Raw genomic sequence first — 24950 nt, forward strand, 5'->3', positions numbered from 1 at the left:
GATTTCTGTCTGCACATTTTTCTCCCTAACAAGACTACACAACTCTTGAAACTGGGGACTGTACTTTATTCAACTTTGTTTCTGCAGCATCTGTTATAGGATCTGGTACATATTAGTCAATTAATGAATTTTATGGAATGGAGAAATATTAAATGATCCTTCTGGTATGTATGTGATACTATGGTACAAACTTATCGTTGGCACTCAGAGAAATAAAGAGAAATAACCAGGCACGTGACAGGGGAATAAACACCTACAGACTCCAAGTAGTTGATACCTTTAGGCACACTGAAGCACCTATAAGAAAAAGGCACAGCTTTATACACACATATTCATAAATATAAATCATAAATAAAATAAAAATTCACAAATAAAGCCCATTCACATAGAGGCTCTTACATATACTTTCATAAACAAAGCCTTGCCAACCTCTCTCTCCTTTCTGTTAGGGTCACCCCCCCTTCCCCATACTTCTCTCAAATGTCATCACTAGAGTTACCAGCCCCTCTCCCAGTCTTCAGCAGATGAGCTGGATCCCATTTAAAGCGTAGTAGATGGACTGAATATTCTGTTTTCCTCTGACCAGAACACAAAGAGAACACTTTCCCCTCACTAGTACCACAAACTCTGTTTGTATGGTTATATCAGATTAAGTTCCCCATTATTTGACTTTAGATAAACTCCTTAACCTACCTAAGTAAGCTACCTATGTCTCAGTCTTTTCTGTATATTAAAAATTACAATGAATATGAATTGTGAGAATCAACTACATACAAGTGTGAGGGCAAAGAGTAGCAACAGTAAAATCTGAAATCATAACTGATTTTATTCTATTATTGGAATACCCTGAACTCATGTGAGGATCCACATTCCACATCTAAGCTTTTCAAGCAATCTTAGAGAAATGCTTATAACTGTCACTTATCGTTGAATCCTGGTCTTAAGTGCACTACCTATGTTTATTCCTATGCAGTTCGTTTTGCTAGTTTTGTTCCCGGGCCTCATCTGCCAACAGTACTTTTGGATCCAGCTGTTCAACAGAGATAACATTTGATAATGGAGTCAAGAGGCTTGGGGGGTCTATCAGATGAGTCCAGGCTACTGATGCAATGGGAAAAATCAGTAAGGAGTCAGCTGAAGGGGTGGGTGGGGAGGAAGCATTCACAGGACAGACAGAATAAAGAAAGGAGGGGAATGTAGGTATAAAATAGAGACATTAAGGTGCATGTGATTTCTGTATGTGTGTGAATAAGAGAGATAGACAGGAGGATCTGGCACAGTGTAGATTTGGGAGAGTTCTGGTGGAGGGAAATGTCTTAGGAATGAATATGGGAAACAGTGATTGAAGTGAAACATAATTGGAGGTTATCATTGACCAACTGAAAATTACTAGGAAATGGCAGGGAAACAGTTAACATCCATGTAACAGAAGATCCATATGAGAAATACTACTCAATAATTAAAGAGGAATGGGCTATTGATAAACAGAACAACTTTGATGAATCTCAAAAGCATTACACTAAGCGAAAGAAGTGAATCTCAAAAAATTACAAGCAATATGTGTTTTGTTATAAGCCTTCCCTGAAGAGATAAGACTATAGTGGTAGAAAGCAGATCAGTGATTGCCAGGGGCTAAGGGTGCAATGTATGCCATAAAAGCTAGTGTGAGGGAGTTATTTTGGGGTCTTGGAGCTGTTCTGCATCCTGAACAAGTCACTTTGGCAGTGTGCTGATGAAGAGATTGAGAAAGCGAGGGAATGAGAGAGAGAACCAGGTCCAGTCCCCTTGTTTTACAGATGGAGAAACCAAAGGCAGAGGTGAGGCCTGGAGAAGGTCGCACAGCTGGAGGGTGTTTCTGGAGACCCCAACACACACACACATGTGTGTGCATGCAAACTGTGCCTGTGCCCTCAAACCACCCATGAAGGAAGGGGAAGAGGACATAACCCAAAGAAAGGGGCTTTTTTTTAAGGTTTAGTGAAATGTTTGGAAATGTTGAGGTAAAAACAGATTTTTCAGATTTCAGGCAAAAATTCAAAGAAAGCAAGGAAAACTGCAACGCCTTCATTATCGTGTTTAAATGATTAAATGTCTAAACTATCACCTTTCATTCATCCACCAGAATTGTTAAATAATTTCCAAACTCTATGTTCCTAAAGAGAATGTTTGAAAGCTGTATGTTGCTTAGATTTTATTTTTTGGCCCCCATCTCAAAAACTGCTGAGTGGTCATGAGTATGCAGCAAATTAATTCTTGCAAAGCTCTTCGAATAACACCTGAAATAGGGTATTTGCTGACTGTGAGAAATTGAAGTGTGTCCTGAATTAAATAAATCAGCCCTAGCCACACCACACAAATAAAACTATTCTTTTTTTTTTTGAAGGACTGTATTAACAGCTTTGGAGGTTTGTAGAATGGCAGGCAGTCATCCTTGGGAACATCATAAGCTGAGGGGGGAGCCCGATTACTGCCCTGGCTGAATTCATGATATGGCAGAGAATAAGCTGTTAGAACTTGATAATTCCTCCGGAGGAAGCATCCGCGTGATTCCTGCTTTCCTGTCAGTACTGACTCAGAATGTTCTGTAGAGGAGGGTCTTACGTGGCCACTGGGTGGTAGACGTCAGAGTGAAAAAGGAGCCAAACACATTTGTGTGGTGCCTGTGCTTGCTTGGAAAATCTCTGCTTCCACTTAAGTTGTGCAGGAAATATCTTTATATATGACTGGAGCAGTAGGTAAATATTAGCCGATTAATTATCCAGAGTAGGTGTTACAGTATTATAATTATTTGGTTAGCTTTTTAATATTTATATTATTGATTAAAAAACTGAAGCCTAAAGTTGACAACTTTTATTTTCTGAACACAGAATGTCTTTTTTATTCAATTCAAAGCAAGGAATTATAAACAAAACAAAGCAAAACCAAGAATGCTTATGTTATTTTTGATGAGTTTTATTTAACATTAAAATCTAGTATTTATTTTTTTAATCAGTACATTTTAATATTCACTCTGTTGTGGGGTTTTTTTGTTTTTTTGCTGTTGTTGATGATTAAATGACTTACAATTTTTGACCATTGGTCCAGGCTGTTTAAAGATCAGTAGAGGGTGAAATCGTATCACTGCACCTCTGGCTGCTGCCTGAGGAAATCGGGGTTTTCATCTTGACCTCCCATCGCTTCTTCTTATTTATATTTAGAAACCTCTGCTTCTTCTTCTGAATGTAAGCATTCTGTATCATACCTAATTTCTTTCTCAGCACATTGCCTCTGACTGTGTACCACACATTTATTGCTGTAGGCTGTCTTCCTGTAACACCAAGGGAACTTCTCCCTGAGAAATTCTTGGGAAACGTGGTAATATATTGCAATTGCTACTACCAAGCTCCTCTTTTTTTCTCTTACTGACATCTCTTTAGTGTCAACAAGGATGCAGATTCCCTATAATAGTTCATATTCTAGAATGATGTGTATTTTAGACCAAATGATGAAGCTAACTAGAAACCAATGTCCCTAAATGAAATACACTCTATATATCAACTTTAGAAAAATAAAATGAGTGGCAAACAAAAGGATAATGAATGGAATGCTTAGGTACAACTTTCCAAGAACCATCACTAAGCAATTGCACAATGATTGAATCCTTCAGGAGCAGACATTTATTAGCTTTCGGCTGTCCTGTATCTGAATCTCTCCCTTAATCAGGAGGAATCCCTTATTATTTAGCATTTAGTTTTTGCAACTCAGACCCTAAATTCAGGGCACAGTCTTGTTCAGGTTCCAACACTGAGATTCTAAACTTGCTGCAAGAATGACAAAAATAAGTAAATTGAATTCTAGAACTTTCTTCAAAAGTGATTAGATGCATCATCTCATCTACCTTTCTACAAAAGGTAAAGAATAAATTGTAAAGTGCTGTGACAGTGGTGTCCTCAGCGCTTCAGTTCATAGCTGCAGCCATAGACCCTGTGCCCTGCTTCTGCTAAAGGATCATGGTGGACATCTACTATTGGTTCTGTGGGTAATGCTTTATTTCCTGACACTTTGCAAATAATTCTGAATGTCACCCCAATATTCTTCCAACAAATGCCCTTTATAAGCTAAGAGAGCCAGAGTCAACTTCTACTGCTTATAAAGATTTCTAAATAATACAGTAAATCTTAAAATAAATTGTATTTTCATGTTGGGGATTATCCTGTTCTTCATTGCTAGAAAATGCATCTCTAGATATATTGCATTTACAGAAAGGATGATGAAAATCTTAAGTCTGGGGGCAACTGATACATGCTTTTCCTCAAGAAAAGGACAGTTGAGAATTTTCCATGTTGAAATTGATGGAATATTTTTAGAATGCTCACTACCTGGATGTGGTATCACTATAGAAAGTTTCTTGGTTAACTGGCAGAGAATCTAGACTGGACTAATTATTTCCTGGGCTCTGTACATAAGTTTTCAATCAGAAAATAGGATGTTAGGAGGAAGTCCAAATAGAAGAACTAACTTACAAATAGGAAAAAACATCAGTCTTCAGAGAGCAATAAATATAAATTTTTAGGTCCCATACATATAACTAGATTAGCTCCATATAGTAGCATAGAGCTAACAATAGATGAATAAGTTAATTATCAAAACCTATAACATTACCAGATAGTAGACTATGGTTCAACCAAAATAAACAGCATAAAGACTTAAAAGATTTTAAAGGTAAGGAAGAAACTACTCTACCAGCAGCATTAGTTTTGTCAGGTTTTCTGCCTTGATTGGGAGAAAAATGTCACAAAGTGAAAAATCCCTGAGTTCTTTTTTGAGAGAAGCAAGTGAGGGGAGATGGAAAGAAGCTGTTTCTAAATCTAGGGTCAGTCTTTCAGAAGAAAAATATCAGGAGATAAAGGAGAAAGCTGGAAAAAAGAAAATATAGTGTGTTGGTGCTCAGCAGCCCTTGGTAAGAAAGACAGAAGTGTGAGGGGATCTGGCTTCACCTAGCCATAGGAAATCGCAAAGCGGCTACTTGGCTTTTAATCTGTATCAGTTTCCTTTCGCTAATCAATTACCCTCATGTCCTAAGAGAAACTGACCTTTCAGGAGTATGCTTTCTAGATTTCTATACATTTGCTAGTTTTCCTCACCAAAGTTTGTTTGCATATAGAGCAACATCATTTACAATGTAGTTACATTCAAAACATGCAGAAGGGAACATGATAAACATAGCATTCTAATTCTTCTTTATATAGCCCACAAAAATGTACCTCCAATGGCACATCTTCAGATGTTGGAACCAGGCTGTTTTATCCCACTTATCCTGACATTTTCTGAAGTAATGCTTGTTCTTTCTTTACATCTAGAATGCAAATTTGGAATGTTGCATCTCATCTGTCTTCTGTATCCCTTTTTCCCAATATTACCAGCATTTCCTCTTTATTAGGAACTATATCTCTCTATAAAATATATCCTAATTTATTCTATTGTAAATTAGAATATACATAATGTTATAATATATATTCTAATAAAACATGCTATAAATGTATTCTATTCTTATATATATTCTAATATTCTAATACAGGTTTAATATTAGAATATAAATTTTCACAAGTTAACATTCAGCATAATTATAATAATTAAAATCTCATCTAACTCTGAAATAAGAGACTGAGTATAAAGCCAAGGTTCTCCAATAATAAAGAAGGCCAAAAAAATCTTATAGATCTCACAATTCTGAAAGAAAGGCTCAAGCCCTACTGTGCCCAGAAAATAGGCGAATGATGCCTCTCTGAATTTGCTGGGTCTTGATGCTGTATATAATGGGGTTCATGAATGGAGGAAAGAGAAAGTAGACATAGCTCATGGTCACGTGGACCACACGTGGAGCATGTTTCCCAAACCTGTGGATGAAAGTCAGGCCAATCACCATGATGTAAAAGACCAGAACACAGCTAATGTGGGAGACACAAGTGTTGAGGGCCTTAGCTCGCTCCTCTCCAGAGGTGATACCCCTAACTGTCTTAAGGATTAGGACATGAGAAAAGAGGATAATCAGAGCATCCAGGAAGAAAGTCAGAGCAGCCAGAATAACCGGGTATACACGATTAAATGTAATATCAGCACAGGCGAGTTTCATGACATCTTGGTGGAGGCAAAAAGCATGAGAAAGAACATGGGAATGGCAATACGGGAACCAATAGAGGGGCACAATTGGGGGCACAATGGACACAAAGCCCCTCAGCAGTGCCCCCAGTCCTACCTTCATCACCTGGGAATTGGTAAGAATGGAGTTGTACCTCAGAGGGGTGCTGATGGCAATGATACGGTCATAGGCCATGGCCAGCAAGACACCCGATTCCACAATGGAAAGGGAGTGAATAAAGTAGGCCTGCAGGAAGCAGGCTCCATAGCTTATCTCCCGTCGATTCACCCATAACACTCCCATTACAGTTGGCATCGTAGTCAGTGTCACCATCAGATCTGTGCCTGCCAGCAGGGCAAGGAAATAGTACATGGGTTCATGGAGACTGTGGTCGTCCTTGATAAGGTAGACGAGAGTACCATTGCCAAGAAGCACAGAGACGTAGACTGCAAAGAAAGGGATGGAGATCCAGCGATGTGCTGCTTCTAGACCTGGGAAGCCAGTCAGCAAAAAGGAGGCAGCACTAATGTTGGACCCTAACATGTCCACAGGTGGGGAGAGCAGCTTTCTAGAAACCAGAACTCAAATTTTTCTAACCCAGGAACCCAGATTTTTTCAGTTAACACTAATCGCCATGGGAATATAGTAGAGCAGCCTTAATCACAATCTTTGTACTTAGGAAAACTAATTGGTGTACATATGGTTTTGCATCTATTTTCTTGTAGAAAAGCAGTAGAGATTTATAGACTGTACTAAGGATGAAGATCCATGGTCTTTTCCTAAGTTATATATAATATTAGGTAAAAAATTTCTCAATTAAAAAAACATTATCTTCTAAAACATCAGGCCACACTGTAATCTATATGCTGGAAAATGAGGTAATAATGTCATAAAGAAAAAGATGAATATATACAAATGGATTGTAATTTTTAAAAATCTACACTGTCTTTTTGTTTACTTGTTGATTTTTTTGATACATTTCAACTTGGTATTAATTTTATGTTTCACAGTCATGACAGAGACATAGTTTTTTGTCAGGAAACTTTGTTTTGAAGTTGAATGTCAGTAGTTTATGGAATTCTAACAGAAGTCATAAACTCTTTATGGAGAAAAATGGAAAAAAGCAGATGATTTCATTTTGAGTCAAAAGCATTCAGTTTTCATGAAGCCCATCCAGGAGTCCCTCATTAGCAGCTCCAAACCTGCTTTGACACATTTGTCCAAACAAAATTTCTGTGCTGTCGTCTTGCCTTTGCCCCATGTAGCATGTGTCCCACTCTACAGCCTCTGGAAAATCTATCTTCTCTCAAATGCAGCTAACATCTAAAGGGAGAGGAATCCATCTATATTTCTGTTCCTGGCACTCACCCACTCCACAGTCTTGTATCTGTCTACTTTAAGAACTCAGTCCAGACTCTTGCTTCTCAAAAACTATTTTAAGAGGCCAGATTAGAGAATTTATTTATGTGGAAATCACCTCCCCAGGGTTTCACCTTTCCAGCCACTTGGGAGATTATTTAATATCCCCTCCCTTCCTTTTTCTGGGAGTAGCTGGCCCGCTCACCCAGTGTTCTCAGGCATTTTGGTCATTTCCCCGAGGATGTATTAGGAAAACTGGAAACCCAAATGGCACATAATTGTGGGGAATGCCAGAGCTTGGTAATATGACCCCAAGATCCTCAGTGTAAGCATCTATGCATGTTTTCCCATTGTTTATCTCAAAGGTCAAGGAGATACCAGTTACTCTCAGGAGTCATACATGCCTTTTATAGTCCTAGAACTTGGAAATTCCAATTGCAGTTTTTGTCTTTCCTGTTGCTTTTGAGAAATTACTTGGGTTTTTTAAATAGTTTTTCTTTTTAATTGAAGTATAGTTGATATGCAATATTATGTTAATTTTAGGTATACAACATAGTGATTTGACAGTTATACACATTATTAAATGCTTACCACAGTAAGAGCAGTTTCCATTTGTCATCATAAAAAGATATTTCAATATTATTGACTATATTCCCTATGCTGTACTTTTATCCCTGTGATTAACTTATTTCATAATTGGAAGTCTGTACCTCTTTATTCGCTTCACCTGTTGTCCCCACCCGTGGCCCCTCCCTTCTCCTATGGCAGTGGTCTCTGTGTTTATGAGTCTATTTCTGTTTCGTTTGTTTCATTTTTTAAATTCCACATATAAATGATATGTGGAAATACCGCAATGGTAGTTGCCTTTCTATGCCTCGCTAATTTTACTTAGTATAATACCTTCTAGGTCCGTCATGTTGTTGCAAATGGTGAGATTTTGTTCTTTTATGGCTGAGTAATATTCCATTGTATATACGTATCACGTCTTCTTTATACATTCGCCTATTGATGGACACTTAAGTTGCTTCTATATCTTAGCTATTGTAAATAATGCTGCAGCAAACATAGAAGTGTACATATCCTTCTGAATTAGCAATTTTGTTTCCTTTGGGTAAATTCCCAGAAGTGGAATTACTGGATGATATGGGTATTTCTGGTTTATGGAGAAATCAGTATTGATTCACAGAAAACCTCAGTGGATCTGTGAAGAGCCATGTGAATGAAGAGTATTTTATATTGTGTCTTAAAATTACTTTGCTTATATTCAGATCTTTCCCTATTTTGTGCCAGTCTAAGGTGGTGAATTTTTTTCTTCTCAGTGACAGACCTCAAAAACCTAATGAGGACTTGCAAGAAAATATTGCCATAAATTTACATAGCACCATCATTACTGCATGAATGTCAGTGTGCTGGGGGAACACATAAAAGGTATGTCTGGGATCAGGGAAGACTTCCAAAATGTAGTGCTGTTTAAAGCTGATAATTGAATAAAGAGAAGAGTAAAGAATATAGTTGTTTGTGATAAGATAGGGCACTAGTTCCATGCAGAGAAAAAAACAGAAACAACCACAGAAAATGTGCACTTGTCATAGGACAGGAGAAAATATGCTTGATACAAGCAAAAAATAATTTTGTACTAAATTTATGCTAAATAATTATAGTATCTCTAGAACAAGTCATGAGAGAAAGCTTGACACAAAATATGTCTGTGATAGCAGGTGTTGATCACACAGGTTTTTATAATTCATGTGAAGAATTCTGACTTTATCCTAGTAACATGAGTATGAAATTATTGTTGGGTGGGTAGGTAAAGCTTATGCTCAGATAGTCAGTTGCTACAGTATAAAGAGCACACTGAAAAAGAAATAGAACTGGTCAGAAGAATCAGAATACAGTAATCTATGTGATCGAGTGTGCTGATGTGGACGTGATGGGGTGTTAGCAATAGGGTCGGGTGGCAGTGGTTGGAAGAGTCTATGATTTAGAAAGAATAGAACTTGGTGATTGATTCTGTGTGATAGATTAAAGAATAGTGAATGATGGTATCTATATTTCTGATTTTAGCTAAAGGTGATTCCATTTACTAACAGGGATCACAGGAAGGGAATAACATTCATTAATCAATAGTTGTTTGTTGATTGACTCTTTTATTCTAAGCACTGTTTCACACTCTAGATTCAGAAAAACAATGAAGGGAATCCACTCACTATAGGGTATTCTATGTCTGTAAGCAGTCAGGTGGAGATGTCTCCCACGCAGTTATATGTGTCTTTATACACATTGCTGCTTAGCTTCCTCATCTGTAAAATGAGATGGATAGGAGTTGTGGAAAGAAAAGTGAGAAAATAAATATGCCTAAGAATTATAAAGATTATATGAGTTACTTCACGTTGATATTTAAGACATTTTATTTTTTTTCCACTCCAAAAGAGTGAAAAGCCTTGGATGGATTGAAAGTAAGGCAAAGGAATATAGGATATTGACAAAAAAGTCTCTGAAGGACTGCACCATATAATCTAATAGGGATATGAAGGTAAATGAAAATAAAATGATTCACTAAATGTCTCAATTTTGCAGGAGATGCTATATTGGGAATAACTGAAGGAGAAAGCTGGGAGGAGTATGTTCATTTTCAAAGGCTATTTAACACTCTATAATATTTTCTTTAGTAGCTATATTTCATTACATGACATAATTATAACATTTAATAATATCCCACTTTCTGATTATTCTTCCCACTACTTTTCTGCATGATAGTTGTGAAAATATTCAGTTTTGTTAATATTAATGACAACACTAATAATATTGTCATATATTTAATGTCATATTTTATATATATATGCCAATATAGATAATATCTGCCAGTAGCATGATATACTCTATGAAACCTAAGACAAATCTCTTATGAGGTGCATTTTATTTTTCCTAATTGCTAGATAAGATAACACAGGCTCAGAAATTAAATGATTTGTTCAAAACCACAAAGTTTTTAAATGACGGAGGTAGAAGTGAAGCTATTTTATCAAAGGCCACATTCTTTCTACCATATTGTGCCATCTTTTTAAAAATAAGTTTTATTTATTCTTAAAGATAAATTGGCAGAAGTAAAATGTATCAAAAGAACAATAATGATTAAAGTTTTAGCCTTTTAAACATTTTAGGCTTTTCTTTTTGTTGTAGCATAAACTCTATCCATGTTATCTAGAAAGGCTTGGGAGAAAAGGTATGTTCTCTAATAACTGAAATTTTGTTTTATATATAATAATGCTATATGACTGCATTCATTGATAACCAAAGTTAAATTTCTGTTAACTTTTTTTCATTTTCCAGGCATATAATATGCCTTATATATTTTAGTGATATTGTAAGGAAATAAGGATCATGTCTGTTATACCAGATGGTGTAACAGAATATAACTAGCGTGCTAAAAGCCCCTCATCACCCAGAGTAACTATCTTCCTGAGTTGTAACAGCATAGATTAATTTTGTTTATTTTTGTATTTTTTATGTAAATGAATCACATTTTAGCTTTTGTTTTGGTCATCGTATTTGTGAGATTCTTCCACACTGTTGCTGTAGTTAGTTCTCATTAATTCGTTGATATGTAGTATCATGATAAAATTGCATCATAAATTATTTACTGATTCTTCTGATGATAGGCATTTAAATAGCAGTAGGGAGTCATTTTCAAATATTCTTCCTTCAAGAAACCATGAGGGCACCTAGAATAGAGCATTCAACCTCTAAGCCAAAGTTTGGGGACAGTTTCACCAATAAATCCACCTCCCTACAGTCCCCTGCCTCCATCTTAGAAAGGACCTTGCTTATCCAACAGTGAGCAAGCAACCCTCTTGTTCCTCTTCGGGAACACTCCAATATTGTCAGGCTCTCCACCCACTATGTGCCCAGCAGGCATGCTAATGATGCTTGTCCGTTATAGCATGAATCTTCTCAGATGTGTTACAGCTAATTGAATAAACTTTAACATGAAGGTTCATGCCAGCTAGCTGGGATCTCTCTCACTTAGCATGAGGGAACTAATAGAGTTTTAACTTAAAGGGTCTTAACCAGTTTAAATGGACTTCTTCCATAAAATTTAAGCTTGTAAGAGGGGCAACCCATCCATAAAATGTCCCTATCAGAGTGGGTACACTGTCATAGTAAGCAGTGACCACCACAGTAGACAGAATTTCCACTATTCCTCCAAGATGACTTGCAAAGCCAGTGTTTCCACAACTATAAGGGCCTCTATACTAAGGCCAGCAAATCAGATGGGATTGATACGGGGTGGGATTTTCTGTTAAGATCCTTAGATGCATTACAGGCCTCACAGGCACATTATGAGGGGCTGAGGAGATGTTTGGGGGATAAGTAGATTTTAGTATTTTGGTTTATGTTCAGCACCAGTGGCTTAAACATTTTATTCTGGGGCACATTTTTCCCCATTTGAAATTTGTGGAGGAATAATCCAGTTTTGTAATTAAATCAATCAAAAAAGTTTTAGTTTATAGCCATACCAAAAACTTTTCCCAGCCTGAATTTTTAAAGTCTTTCAAAGATTGGATTCTGTTTCTCTCCATATTATTCCATTTTCCCAATACATTATACAGAGATGGCCAGAGTAAATATTTATTGTGAAGAAATCACTAGATCTAGGCTTTCTTCCTGGAGATTTATGTACTAAGTGTAGAAGTTTCATATTTTTCATTCTGGAAAGATTATATTTTCATTGTTCTATATAATCCTGGCATTCCTTTTGTTAGATCAAAGGAAAAGTTTATTTAAATCATCTAAGCAGAAAACTTACTTTCTCCAAGAAGCTTGTCTAATTTTATCCTCTAAGAATTTACTTTGGGCTACAGAAAATTCCAAGTGGGAAGAGGTGATGAGATATATTTATATAGAATCTGGCATCCTGCGGTGAATGCACTGAATGTTTAAATTCTCTATTGGTAAGGGACTTGTGACTTGATTTGGAAAACATGAAATGCAATCATGGCCCCAGAGAGTCTCTTAACTTAGGCTAGAGAGTGTTTAAAAGGACATTGAGATATGCTGATTTAAAAGTAAACTTAAAATACTACTTTGTTTTCATTAACTTTATTAGGAGAGTAATGAAAGATTTTAAAATTAAAATTTATTTATGGAGAATAGTGATCACAAAATTATTTTTGTTTATTGCTATATGTGTGTGCATTATTACATGTACACACACATGCATCCATCCATTGATGCTGGATGTCCTTTTTAATGGCTGTGTAATATTCCATTGTGTATGTGTACCACATCATCTTTATCCGTTCATCTATTGATGCACAATTGACACTTAGATTGTTTCCATATCTTTGTTATTGTAGATGATACTGCAGGGAACATAGGGGTACATATTTCTTTTTGAATTAGTGATACTGTTTTCTTTGGGTAAATTCCCAGAAGTGGAATTGCTGGGTCCTACAGTATTTTTAGTTTTTGAAGTAACCTCCATACTGCTTTCCACAGCTGTTGCACCAATTTACATTCCCACCAACAGTGTATGAAGGTTCCCTTTTCTCCACCTCCTCACCAACACTTGTTATTTCTTGTCTTTTGTATAGTGGCCATTCTGGCTGGAGTGAGGTGATACCTGATTGTTGTTCTGATTTGCATTTCCCTGATGATTAGCGATGTGGAGCATCTTTGGCCATCTGTATTTCTTCTTTGGAAAAATGTTCAAGTCCTCTGTCTGTTTTGTCATTGGATTGTTTTATTGGTGTTGAGTTATATTAGCTCTTTATGTATTTTGGATATCAGCACCTTATTGGATACATCATCGGCAAATATATTCTCCCACACTGTAGGTTGGTTGCCTTTTTGTTCTGCTGATATGTTCTTTGCTGTGCAGAGACTTTTTGGTTTGATGCAGTCCCACTTGTTTATTTTTACTTTTGTTTCCCTTGCCCAGGGATTTTTTTTTAATGTTTATTTTCCCTTGCTTATAAGTTCCTGTTTTTATATATACATATATGTGTGTGTCTGTGTGTGTTTACATATATATATATATATATATATAATATTTAAATTTTCATTTATACAGGTCAGTTGATCTACTCATTCTTTTTTCTCATTAAATCAGTGGGGAAAATCTAATTAAACTGAGAAAAAATGCTAAGTGAATTAAGAACGAGGGCAAACAATGATGGAAGATCTAAGTCAATGGTTTTCAAAGGTGCTTTTGTAAGTAACCATTTTTAATGGAAAAACAAATTCCTATAACAGAATCTGTTGGTTATAGGAATGCTCCAAGGATCCTGGTAATACATACAGATATGTAGTTCCTTCTCCAATAAAAATAAAACGTCATGGCTAATTATTAACTGAATTGATTGCTATTTCAATTGCCAACATATTTTCTATAATTTTGCATAATATATATTATTTTCCCTAACCCTTCTTAGCTCTTGATGAACCAATAAAATACAGCTTTCCTTCCTATATTGCTGATGTATAGATTCTTGTTATGTTGACCTCTGTGAGGAATAAAATACATGGGAGACCCTGAGTAAACTTCCTTAAATGTCCTATGTGTTTCAAAACCTTACATTTATAATATTTTCTAAAGGCTGTTTATTTTACTACCATCTCCCCCAGTCCAGAAGAATGGCAAAATGCTGCCTCTGCATACATATTATTAGAGTGCCTCTTTCACTTGTTTAATTTTTTCCATTAAGCATATGCAGAGGTTATGAATTGCACAATACAGAACAAAAATCAAGTGTGCAAGAAGTAGAACTTTATTTTATTACAGATGGTTTGAAGTCCTCATCCCATAAGGTTGAAGACGCAAAATATCGACTCAGAGTCTTCTCACTAATGCATGCTGAGCATCTAGCTATGCTTACATCTGCTTGAATTCAAGGTCTTGTTTGGCCTTTGGTCTGAATATATTATTCTTATTTACTGATCCACTCTCCTGTTGTGTAGTACTTGTGGGGTTGTCTGTGACCCATTGTTACTTCTGATGCACTCTTGGTCATGCAGGAAATTTTTTAACTGTTCCCACACAGTGCTGGGGAATTCTAAAGCAATCTTATTCTCCTCTTACAGTAGAGTCTACAGCCATTGCAAGCATCACTGCCTTCAGGTAACCATGAAGGCAAATGATTCTGCCAGACTAGAATATGACAAAATAAAGCAAGACCATCTACCAGTCAGAGCAACAAGACTAAGGTCAATGCCCTTGGGAGTCAGTGCCCAATGGGAGCGAGGGGCTGAGAATCAGAGCAATGGTTTTATGTCTTTTGACTGACAAGTGTGACACTCCTTTTGATTCTGAGCCACATTGACACCATATAGTCTGTTCTCGCAAGAAACCCATTCTGCAAGGGGGAGAACCCCCAAAGTTAATAGGCTCAAATTCTATGGAAAGAGAGAAGACGATTGATACCATTCTGTATCTGCTTGGTCTTAATACTATAGATTATTGGATTCATAAGTGGGGGGAAGAGGAAGTAGACATAGCTCATGATAATATGAACTACATGTGGCACATATTTACCAAATCGATGTATGAGAGTCAGTCCTGTAACAGTGACATAAAAAGCCAGAACACAGCTAATATGAGACACACAGGTATTTAAAGCCTTAGCCTGCTCCTTACCTGAGGCAATTCCCATGACAGTCTTAAGGATTAGGATATAAGAGGTAAGGATAAGCACTGAGTCTAAGAAACCAGTTAATGAGACCAAGACTATAGGATAGATCCTGTTGAAAGTGATGTCAGCACAGGCCAGTTTGATCACATCCTGGTGTAGGCAGAAAGCATGGGAAAGGACACGGGATCTGCAGTAGGGGAATCTAGAGAGAGTAACAATTATGGGCACAATCAGTATAAATCCCCTCATTAGAATCCCCAGACCTATCTTCACTACCTTAGCATTGGTGAGAATGGAAGTATATATCAGGGGACTGCAGATGGCAATAAATCGATCATAGGCCATGATGAGCAAGGCTCCCGACTCCACGATGGAGAGTGAATGGATCAGATAGGCCTGAAAGCAGCAGGCCCCATGGCTGATCTCCCTGTGATCCAGCCACAGAACACCAAGCACGGTGGGCATCGTCAACGTGACTCCAAGGTCTGTGGCTGCCAGGATAGCCAAAAAGTAGTACATAGGCTCATGAAGTGTGCGGTCCTCTCTGATAAGGAAGAGGAGAGTGCCATTGCCAAGGATGACGAACCCATAAATGACAAAGAAGGAGAAGGAAATCCAAGGATAAAATATCTCCAGACCTGGAAAGCCAGTCAGTAGAAAAGGGGCAGTGCTGATGTTGGACCACATGGTGAGATCCCTGGAGGGAAACAAAAACAGCTCTTTCTAGACCATCGAATGGGGGTCCATTCGAAATAAAATTTGAGCCGCATATAGAATTTTAGATTTTCTAGTAGCCTCGTTAGAAAGACTAAAAGAGAAAATTAAAAATAATTTAACAATGTATTTCATTTAGTTCACTCTGTCTAAAATATCATTTCAAAATGTAATCAGTATAAAAATCATCATTGAGATATTTTACATTTTTCATACAAATTCTTCAAAATCCAGTATGTAGCTTATACTTACAGAACATCCTACCTCAAGCTAACTATAACTAGTGCCCAGTATACCTCTAGATGATAACGTTATTTTTGCCTTATCATTTGAAAAACAAATCACAGTCTGTGTAGAATTGTGCTCCATTTGTATCCCTCCTTTATAAATTTCTCATCCGAGTTCTCCAATTCCAATATTTTGTAATCTCTCATTATCTTTGTCAGAATCCTCTGCTAAAGCTTACCTAGATGTCTGACCTGATCTCACCTGAAATCTAAGATCTTTTGTCCATTTCTAGTTTTGTCTTATGGTTCATTCTGTCTATTGTGAATATATTTTTTATTGTAGGAAAGAAGTCAGTACTTTCCTTTTGGATCCACTATTCATATTAGGTGTTCATTAATTCAACAAATAGGAATTGATGATACCTATGTAAATGAGGAACTAGACTGTTAATGATACATATCTCATGATATTACTGTTAATGATACATATCTCATGATATTGTAATATAAATAAGCTCTCTGGGCTATACCATCTTTACATGAATTGAAGCTCACATTATAATATTTTGTATGGATACATATATTGTGCATCCCCACACGACCAAGCCATCCAGAGAGGGGTGGCTGAAATCTATCCAGGTACCTTCCAACCTTATGTGATTGTTTTATCACTAAGCTTTATAGAGTTTACAACTTTCTGCTTCAAGAAGGCATTGCGTTTGGGTGTGAAAGACAAAAGATGGAAACTTAGAAGGGACTCATTTTTTCAATTCCTAAATTTTACCTCAGGGCAATCATATTTTTCTCTATTACTCAGTGATCTGATATTTCTTGCTTCTTTAAATCTGCTAGTTCTATGCTAAATGCAGTGAATATAGTAGTAAAACAAACAGACAGTTATATGCTTAGAATGGCCAAAATCGAGAACACTGAGCACACCAAATGCTGGTGAGGATGTGGAGCAGCAGGAGTCCACTCATTGCTGGTGGGGATGAAAAATTGTGCGGCCACTTTAGAAGGTGGTTTGGCAGTTTCTTATAAAACTAAGCATACTCTTACTGTATATTCTGTGCTCCTTGGTATTTACCCAAATTGTGCTTGTTGATATTTTCCCAAAAGAGTTCAAAGCTTTCATCTACACAAAACCTGCACACAGATGTTTAAAGTAGCTTTATTGATAATTGTAAAAACTTGGAAACAGGCATATTGAAGAATGTCCTTCAATAGGTGAATGAGTAAATAAACTGTGGTACATGCAGACAGTGGAATATTATTCATCACTAGAATGAAATGAGCTATTAAACCATGGAAAGACACGGAGGAAACTTAAATGCATATGACTGTGTGAGAGAAGCCAGCTTGAAAATGCTGTGTGCTGTTTGATCACCACTGTGTGACATGCTGGGAAAGGCAAAACTATGGAGACATAAAAATCAATGGCTGCTAAGGGTGAGTTTTGGGGTGGAGGTGAATAGGAAGAACTTAGAGGGTTTGGGGGGGCAGTGAAAATTCTCTGTATGATAGTATACTAATAGATATGTCATTGTACTTTTTGTCCAAACCCATAGAAGGTATAACACCAAGAGTGAACTTTAAGGTAAACTATGGACTTTGGGTGATTATGGTATGTTTTTCAGGTTTATCCTTGGCAAAAGTGGCATTCTGAGATATAACTTCTAGTTATAAAATAAATAAGTCATAAGGGTTAAAAAGTATAACATATGGAATACGGTAATACTGTAATAAGTTTGTATGGTGACAGATGGTAACTACCCTTATCATGGTGAGCATTCCATAATGTATATAATCGCTACATCACTGTATTGTACACCTGAAACCAATATAATATTATGTCAACTATACTTCAGTTAAAATATTAAAAGAAAAGGAAAAGAAAAAGGTAAAAGAAAAAAGTACCTTTCTGGTGAATAATGTTGATTACAAAGGAGGCAGTGAATTTGTAGGGAACTGTGGATATGTGGGAAATCACTGTACCTTCCTCTCAATTTTGTTGTAAACCTAAAACTTCCCTAAAAAAGTAAATTCTTAAAAAAATGCAGATAGTGTCTCTGAACTCTTATAGCTTACAGTTTAACGGGGATGCATATGAAATATGTGATTATCATAACAACTTTATATAAAAAATTAAAGTGACAATAAATGTAGACTGTTTAGATCATAGTAAATGCAAAATATTTGCAATAAATATAAATGTCTTTTCCCATTTTTCTTTTAAATGGGTATATTTTTTCAACCTCAACAATCTTTTTCTTCTAAGAACCCTCACATTTTTCCTAAGAACTCATTACTTAGGAATTATTTCATTCTCAGTTTCTACACTAGCTGCTATCTACAGCCCATTTTGGCATCTTATTGCATCAAGTAATTATTGAAAATAAACATTATTTTGCACATATTGGAAAAGAGAGTCCCTTTTCTCACTAGCTACTTTTTAATAGGTGTAGTAGTCAGAATTCTAAAGTTCATTTCCCTACCTCACACATCCCTGCCAGTGCTCTCTATCCCAGTCCCTGGGCTGTGAGGCTATGAGTATGGTGAAATATCATGTTAGCTGTAATTAAGGTTACTGACTTAATCAAAAGGGAGAGTGTGTGTGAGTAATCTAATCACATAAGCTCTGAAAAGCAAAGATTTGTCACAGACTAGTGGTGGAATAGGAACCCAAAGTGATTCAAAATTTGAGAAGAACTTGACAGGTAGTTAGTCACTAGTTTAAGAACATAGGGGGCTGCATAAGAAAGAGTTCAGGCAACCTCTAGATGCAGAGAGAGGGTCCTGGCTGACAGCCTGCAAAACAAGCTACCTTAGACCTACTACCACAAGGAATGGAGTTCTGCCAACAGTCTGAGTGAGTTTGGAAGTGGATTCTTACTTAGAGTCTTGGTAGAAGGCCCATCCCAGCCATCACCTGAACTTTGACCTCATGATACCCTAACCAGAGAACCAGTCAAGCCTACTAGATTTCTGACCTACAGAACTATGGTATTATAAGTGAGAGCTGCTTTAAGCAGCACAGTTTGTGGTAGTTTGTTTCACAGCAGCAGAAAACCGACGCAGTAGGGGTTGTGATTACCCACATGTAGCTACCAATAATAGCTATTATTTAGAGAGTTTATGTAAGTTAGTTATTATGTCGATTAGCTATCATCGCAGAATTGCCACATGACGAAAACCTGTACAGCTTCAATGACTTACAACATTCCAGTTATTTTAACTCATATGCACTGTTCAGCTATGTTAGTTGGCACTGGCCGAGCACTCTGATCATTTCTGCCCCTCTTGTTCATGCACCTCATGTTCAGCTGGATGTCATCTTGCTTTCGTTTTCCTTTCCCCTCCCTCTTATATCTATTACTCTGTTCTTGGGTGTATAGCAGTCTTATCCCTCACTTTACCTTCTCCCTCTAGCGAAGGCCCAGATGTCTTTTGTGTATCACCCAGGCTTCAACACAAAACTGAACACAGCATGTTTTGTCTTTTACATTTTATCACCAGTTTCTGAGACCTACTGGTTCTAATTAACTCATTCTAATTAGACAGATGTACTTCCAGTCCAATACTAGCATTGCCTATTTTACTGATTGCTGTATGAATACTCTTCCTGAAAGCAATGACAGATTTTGATAGACTGATTGTCAGGTTACTAGTGACATTTGGTTATCTTATTAATACACTGATTGATGTACTAACTGGCTGGTATGGTGATTGTTAAACTGATTTATGTAATGACAATGACTTTCAAATAATACTTACCAATATCCCACTTGGCTGCTGTGTAAGCTGACTGATCCCAGCACTGCCTTTTCCCAAACAAGTCTCCAGTTACAAGTAGCCAATAACTCACCAACTACCTTCATATGTGGTCACCATCAGGTACTCCATACTCCAGTTTTTCCCCAGTGGTGGACATGACTGATCAGTCTTGACTGTCTTACCCTCAGTGGAGCTCCTAAACAATGATCTTTCCCAAGCCTTATAGGAACAGCAACTCTTAATGATAGGAATTGTGGCAAGAACACACTATTTTGTCTTATAACTGAGAATTGGTTAAATCACTGAAAGCAAAAGGCATAAAGAAGAGGAAAGAGAGGGCAGAAAGGTAACAAAGGGAGATATGAGAGAAAACTGAACATAGAAAATAGTGCCAAGAGGAGGAGATGTAATATCAAGACCTACGTGTGTCATGGCCCACCCTGCTCATTCTCTCCCAACATCAGTCTCTCTTCTCTTTCTTGGCTCTTGCAAAGAACAGTCCTATTGTAGGAAAAATATTCTTGATAGCCCTGAGATGACAAGAAGGTCTAGGTAGCAACCTGGATCTCTTGATTAGTCATATAAGCACCATTACAACAACAACAACAACAAATGACTGGTTATTTCTTAGAACTGGTATTTTCTAGGGAGTTGAACTTTTGTGTTGCAATCTGTTATACTGGACAGAATCCATGAAAACAGCTTTCCTCAACTTCCTGTTTACTACCTTGCAACATCTGCATAAAGGAGGAAGAGCAGTCACCTTTATTTTCCTCTGTATTATCTCCATTCTCTTCTCCCATGGTCACCAGACCCTTACCTGGAACACCGGGAATTAAGGGAGGAGGTAACTGCTGGGTCTTGATGTACAAGGTGGTGCAAATGTTGTCTTTGAAGACTGCTAACAGGACAATTGGTGAAATTTATTTGTACAGAAAAACGATTCCCAGGGTCCCTCCAGCTATGCATAATTAAGCTTCTGGGATATCATCCTGGTGTCCTCTAGGGAAGAAGGTGGGTCTACAGAGTTGTGTCCTATAACCTCAAATTTTCATTGTAGACAGAAAGCAGAATTGTAGTTTCATCTAGCAGATGGAAGTCATGATGTCAAATCACCTTTGTCCTTCCTGATCTTCACCTCAAAAAAGATGATACCATCAAAACTGAATTTGACTTAGTCATTCCTGAATTATGGAGCAAGTAATCTCACTAAATTTCTAGATGAAGTTTGATAATTCCCTAACACTTACCTTTCCTTAGTTTCAAGAGATCACTCATTATAATACTTGACACATGCATTGTGAAACTGATATCTCCTAAATGAGTGCAGTTAATGATTAATTCTTTCAGACAGTTAGCTTTTTATCTGTCTCTTAAGTCATCTCCAAAGGTCTTAGTTCTTGCCTCTGAAACAGTACAAGTAAAAAATCTTCTGTTAAGTATCCAGGAAGGAGGTGAAGTCATGGACCTACAGAAGATATTTTTTCTTCCTTGACTTTCCCCGATCATTGGTACTTAAGTGGATAGAACTATACTCATACCCTGGCAGAGATGAAGATCTGAGGAACTCTCTTATCATACCCTTGTCTCCTAAATTTGTCCTGCAGCCTAACCCACCTGTGAGACTAAAATGAGGATGAGTATGATATGGTCAACCATGTGGGTTACATCTTGGCTTCTGACATTTCAGATTCACTTAAATTCCTGCTGAACTCTCCATCCATAAATCTCACTGAGACACAGTAGGATTTGGGAAATTATGATTAGGAGTCATTCCCTGAGAATGGCTTGTGTCTGAATATCTGTGTGCTTAAAAACTCTTGTACTAAGTACAGATTTAGAGGTGAGACATTGGGAGAGCCATATTTTGAACTCAAAATAAGTAGAAGTAATGAGTGCCTGAGATAATCCACATAATGTCAGGCGTCCCCCTATTTCCTAGTAGGTAGATTTACCCTCTACTTATGTATCTCTTCTACCCCTTATGGCAACCACATTTTCTCTAGAACTGGTAAAAAGTCATTTGTTGAAAGATGCCCCTGTGTTAGAATAATTTCCCAGGTGAGACACAGGACAATTCTCTGGAGAATGGGAGCAGCTATTAAGTCCTTACCAACCAATACTCAGAGCAACACTAGGAGGCAGTGGGCAGGGCACCAGCAGTGTCTGCCATTTCCTTAAGTGTCCGTTTATGGCTCAGTCATACATGTGCTTTCCCAAACCTTATTCATTCCCGTCACGTTTCTTTCAATACCGCCTGTGAAGTGTAGAATCATAACAGCAGCCTCCCCAGTTCAGAAGCAGACCCCATCTCATGTACTTAAAGCCATTCTTTGATGCAGTGTTTTTTTAACAAGGGTCGTCCAGTCAGGGCCTATCTCCTCCTGGGTCACAGAGCTCTATCTTCAGAAGAATACATGTTTTGAAAATACTCAGGCAGCCGCCTTATTAACAATATCTTACTTTTTTAAGTTAAAATATTTTCCCCTGGACTTATTCCTTGGCTCTATATCTGAGCTCTGGTGCCACACAGCTTAGGTCCAATGCCTACCCTGTAAAATACACCTTCACTAAAGATTTTGGGAAGTCTTTTTTCTAGGGATTTTTGCTATTTGTCAAACAAACCTGTTGACATTTACCAGCCTTCTTTTTTGTGGAGCTTGATTCCTGTCATCTTTCAGGATCCACATTAGTCTGTGCAGGCCCATCTTCTAAACTTTCCTCTGGACAGTCCATATCATCTTGTCCACTTTTAAGATGCTTCTTTACTATTCACTGTCACAACCTGTCAGCTTGGTCATAAGCGCTAGAAATCTAGGGACCTAAATTCCTAAGTTTACTACAAAAGTAAATTTGTCTATGAGCTTATTCATAACAGTGATACTGTCTGAAGAGTTGAGCTATAAAATAAAAACTTATTGGCATTCTTCAATTGGATATAGAGACCCCCAGGTCCTTTAAACATTTTTAATCACTCTGAATATCTAATTTAATACTCATAATATCTAATAAGTATCTTTAGATATACATCACATTTCATTTACCCTATAAAAATCTGCATTTCCTGAGAAGGAACCCAGCAATTATTTGTTAATTAACTGAAAGAAATTTTTCTGCCTATCACCTACAATGAGTTGATTTTATATTTGGAGGAAGAGTAGTCTGCTAACTTTTCAGATCATGCCATGGTTTTTCTGTGTTTTTCTAGTACTCCTGACTCTGATCATTTTTAAGGCTGTTTTTTTCTTTCATCCGTAGGAATGGACACCTAACCTTTTATTTCCTATCTCAAATTCAATATCCTTATGGTAAATTAGCCCTTAAATTAAAGTCCATCCTATATAATTGTAATATTTTTTGGAAGAGAGGATGGTTCTTGCGAAGGCATTATATTCTTATAAACCATTGGATCTCCTGTAACTGCATATTGTTTATTCCTCTTAATAGGCACTAGTGAATTTATTTATCATGAAGTCCTTCTCCATAAAGTATTTTTTATAGTCTTCAGTGATGATAAGCTCAATTACAGACTTCACTGGTTTATCCTGTATGGAAGAGATTCACTGATGGGCTGGCGAAGTCTACCCTGCTTATGAACACAACATATTTGCAGTGTTCTGTTGGAGATAACAGTTGCAAATAGGTTGCTAATGGTACTCAGTATGTTAGCACTAGAAGACCTATATGAGATCTACAGGAAACTCTCATTTTTGTGATAATAGTAGCATACACCCAAAGAAGTGATGTGCTTATGTTGATTGATAAAATGGATTTTAAAGAAAAATAAATGTCTAGGTGGATTTCAGCCATTTGTATTTCTTCTTGTAGATAGAGATACTCTTTCTCTCTCCCCCCAGTTATGCTGTTGCTGTGTTCATCTCACAACCTCTTCTCAATGAATTTATTCCTCAGTTACTTTCAAATAAGGAATGAATTGCCTAAACAAGGGCAATCACTTCATAAATCACTGACTAAATGATCAGTCAGACTTGCTTTCCTGACATTGTTAGTTTTCATTTCTTGTATTTTGGGAAAATAAGCAGTAATTTATCTAATAGTACTTTGTAGCCTTTAAATATTCATTGGAGCCAATTTACCACTATAACTGAGATGATAGGGTTATTAAACTATTTTTGTTATAACTGACTGAAACTTAACTGTAGCTAGTTTAAGCAAAATAAAAATATCAAAAGTTTTATTAGGCTGTGGCATCAAAGGGGGTGTTGAACTATCCTTGTTATTGAGCCTCAGTAAAACACAGAACCAGGGACTTGAGGGCTCTAGTGAATATTTCATTTCCTTATTTATAATTTTCTCTTAATGCTTATTATAGTCTGAGATCTTTCATCTGATGGAGAACATGACTATTAATAATTCTAAGCATTTCATCTTGCTATTTCTACCACATGAAATCATAACTGTTTTTCATGATTTTATTTTGAAAAATCCTGAAAAGATTCAGACTGGCTTACCTGTTAGAGAGTAGGGGCTTGGAGATAAATGGGAAATATCACCGCCTATAAGAAATTACATTTTTTAGTAGAAATAAGAGACATCCTCAGAAGAAGGGGTAAGTGTTGCTTCTGTAAGCATGATGGAATATAGGGCACAAAATAGAGTCCACTAAGTACAGACTATTTCAGTAGAGTGCAGCTTACACTGGTCCTAGAATTAGAAGATATGGATTTGAATGACAGTTATGCCACTTATAAACTTCATGTTGTTGGGTAAGATATTTAGCTTTTCTTATTTTCAAGTTCCCCATCTATAAAGTAGTGATAATAATATCTACCTCATTATACTATTGTGAATAAAATATTGTGGTTGTAGTGGTTAGAGTAGAAGTTGAGAGACACATATTTGGTTTCACGGACAATTGGAAATAGGATGTAACTTCCCATCACACACTCATGCACATTCACACTCAGAATTTAATATTCAAGCTGTGTTAATTCAATGTCAGGGAGCGACAAGGATGAAAAATTGATTAAAACATAAAAGTTATTTTCTTTTAATAAGCTCAGACCTTTCACAACTATATTTCTTGGTAAAATAGGAAAGACATTAGTTGTAAGATTTCTTAAGTTGGACTCCATATAAGCAAAACGTGAGGCAGGGACTCAGATG

The 24950-nt window shown here is 36.9% G+C and overlaps 2 protein-coding genes across 2 annotated transcripts; both read right to left on the minus strand.

Annotated features, from left to right (window-relative positions):
* Window positions 1–5722: 5722 nt before the first annotated feature.
* On the minus strand, window positions 5723–6661 carry LOC118933052 (olfactory receptor 51B2-like). Its single transcript, XM_036927018.2, has one exon. The coding sequence runs from the start codon at window positions 6659–6661 to the stop codon at window positions 5723–5725; it is 939 nt and encodes a 312-aa protein (XP_036782913.2).
* Window positions 6662–14865: 8204 nt separating this feature from the next.
* On the minus strand, window positions 14866–15795 carry LOC118933051 (olfactory receptor 51B2-like). Its single transcript, XM_036927017.2, has one exon. It carries the CDS (start codon window positions 15793–15795, stop codon window positions 14866–14868), a length of 930 nt encoding a protein of 309 aa, XP_036782912.2.
* Window positions 15796–24950: the final 9155 nt, after the last annotated feature.

The sequence above is a fragment of the Manis pentadactyla genome, chromosome 9 (assembly GCF_030020395.1).
Source record: "Manis pentadactyla isolate mManPen7 chromosome 9, mManPen7.hap1, whole genome shotgun sequence".
NCBI classification, from domain to species: domain Eukaryota; kingdom Metazoa; phylum Chordata; class Mammalia; order Pholidota; family Manidae; genus Manis; species Manis pentadactyla.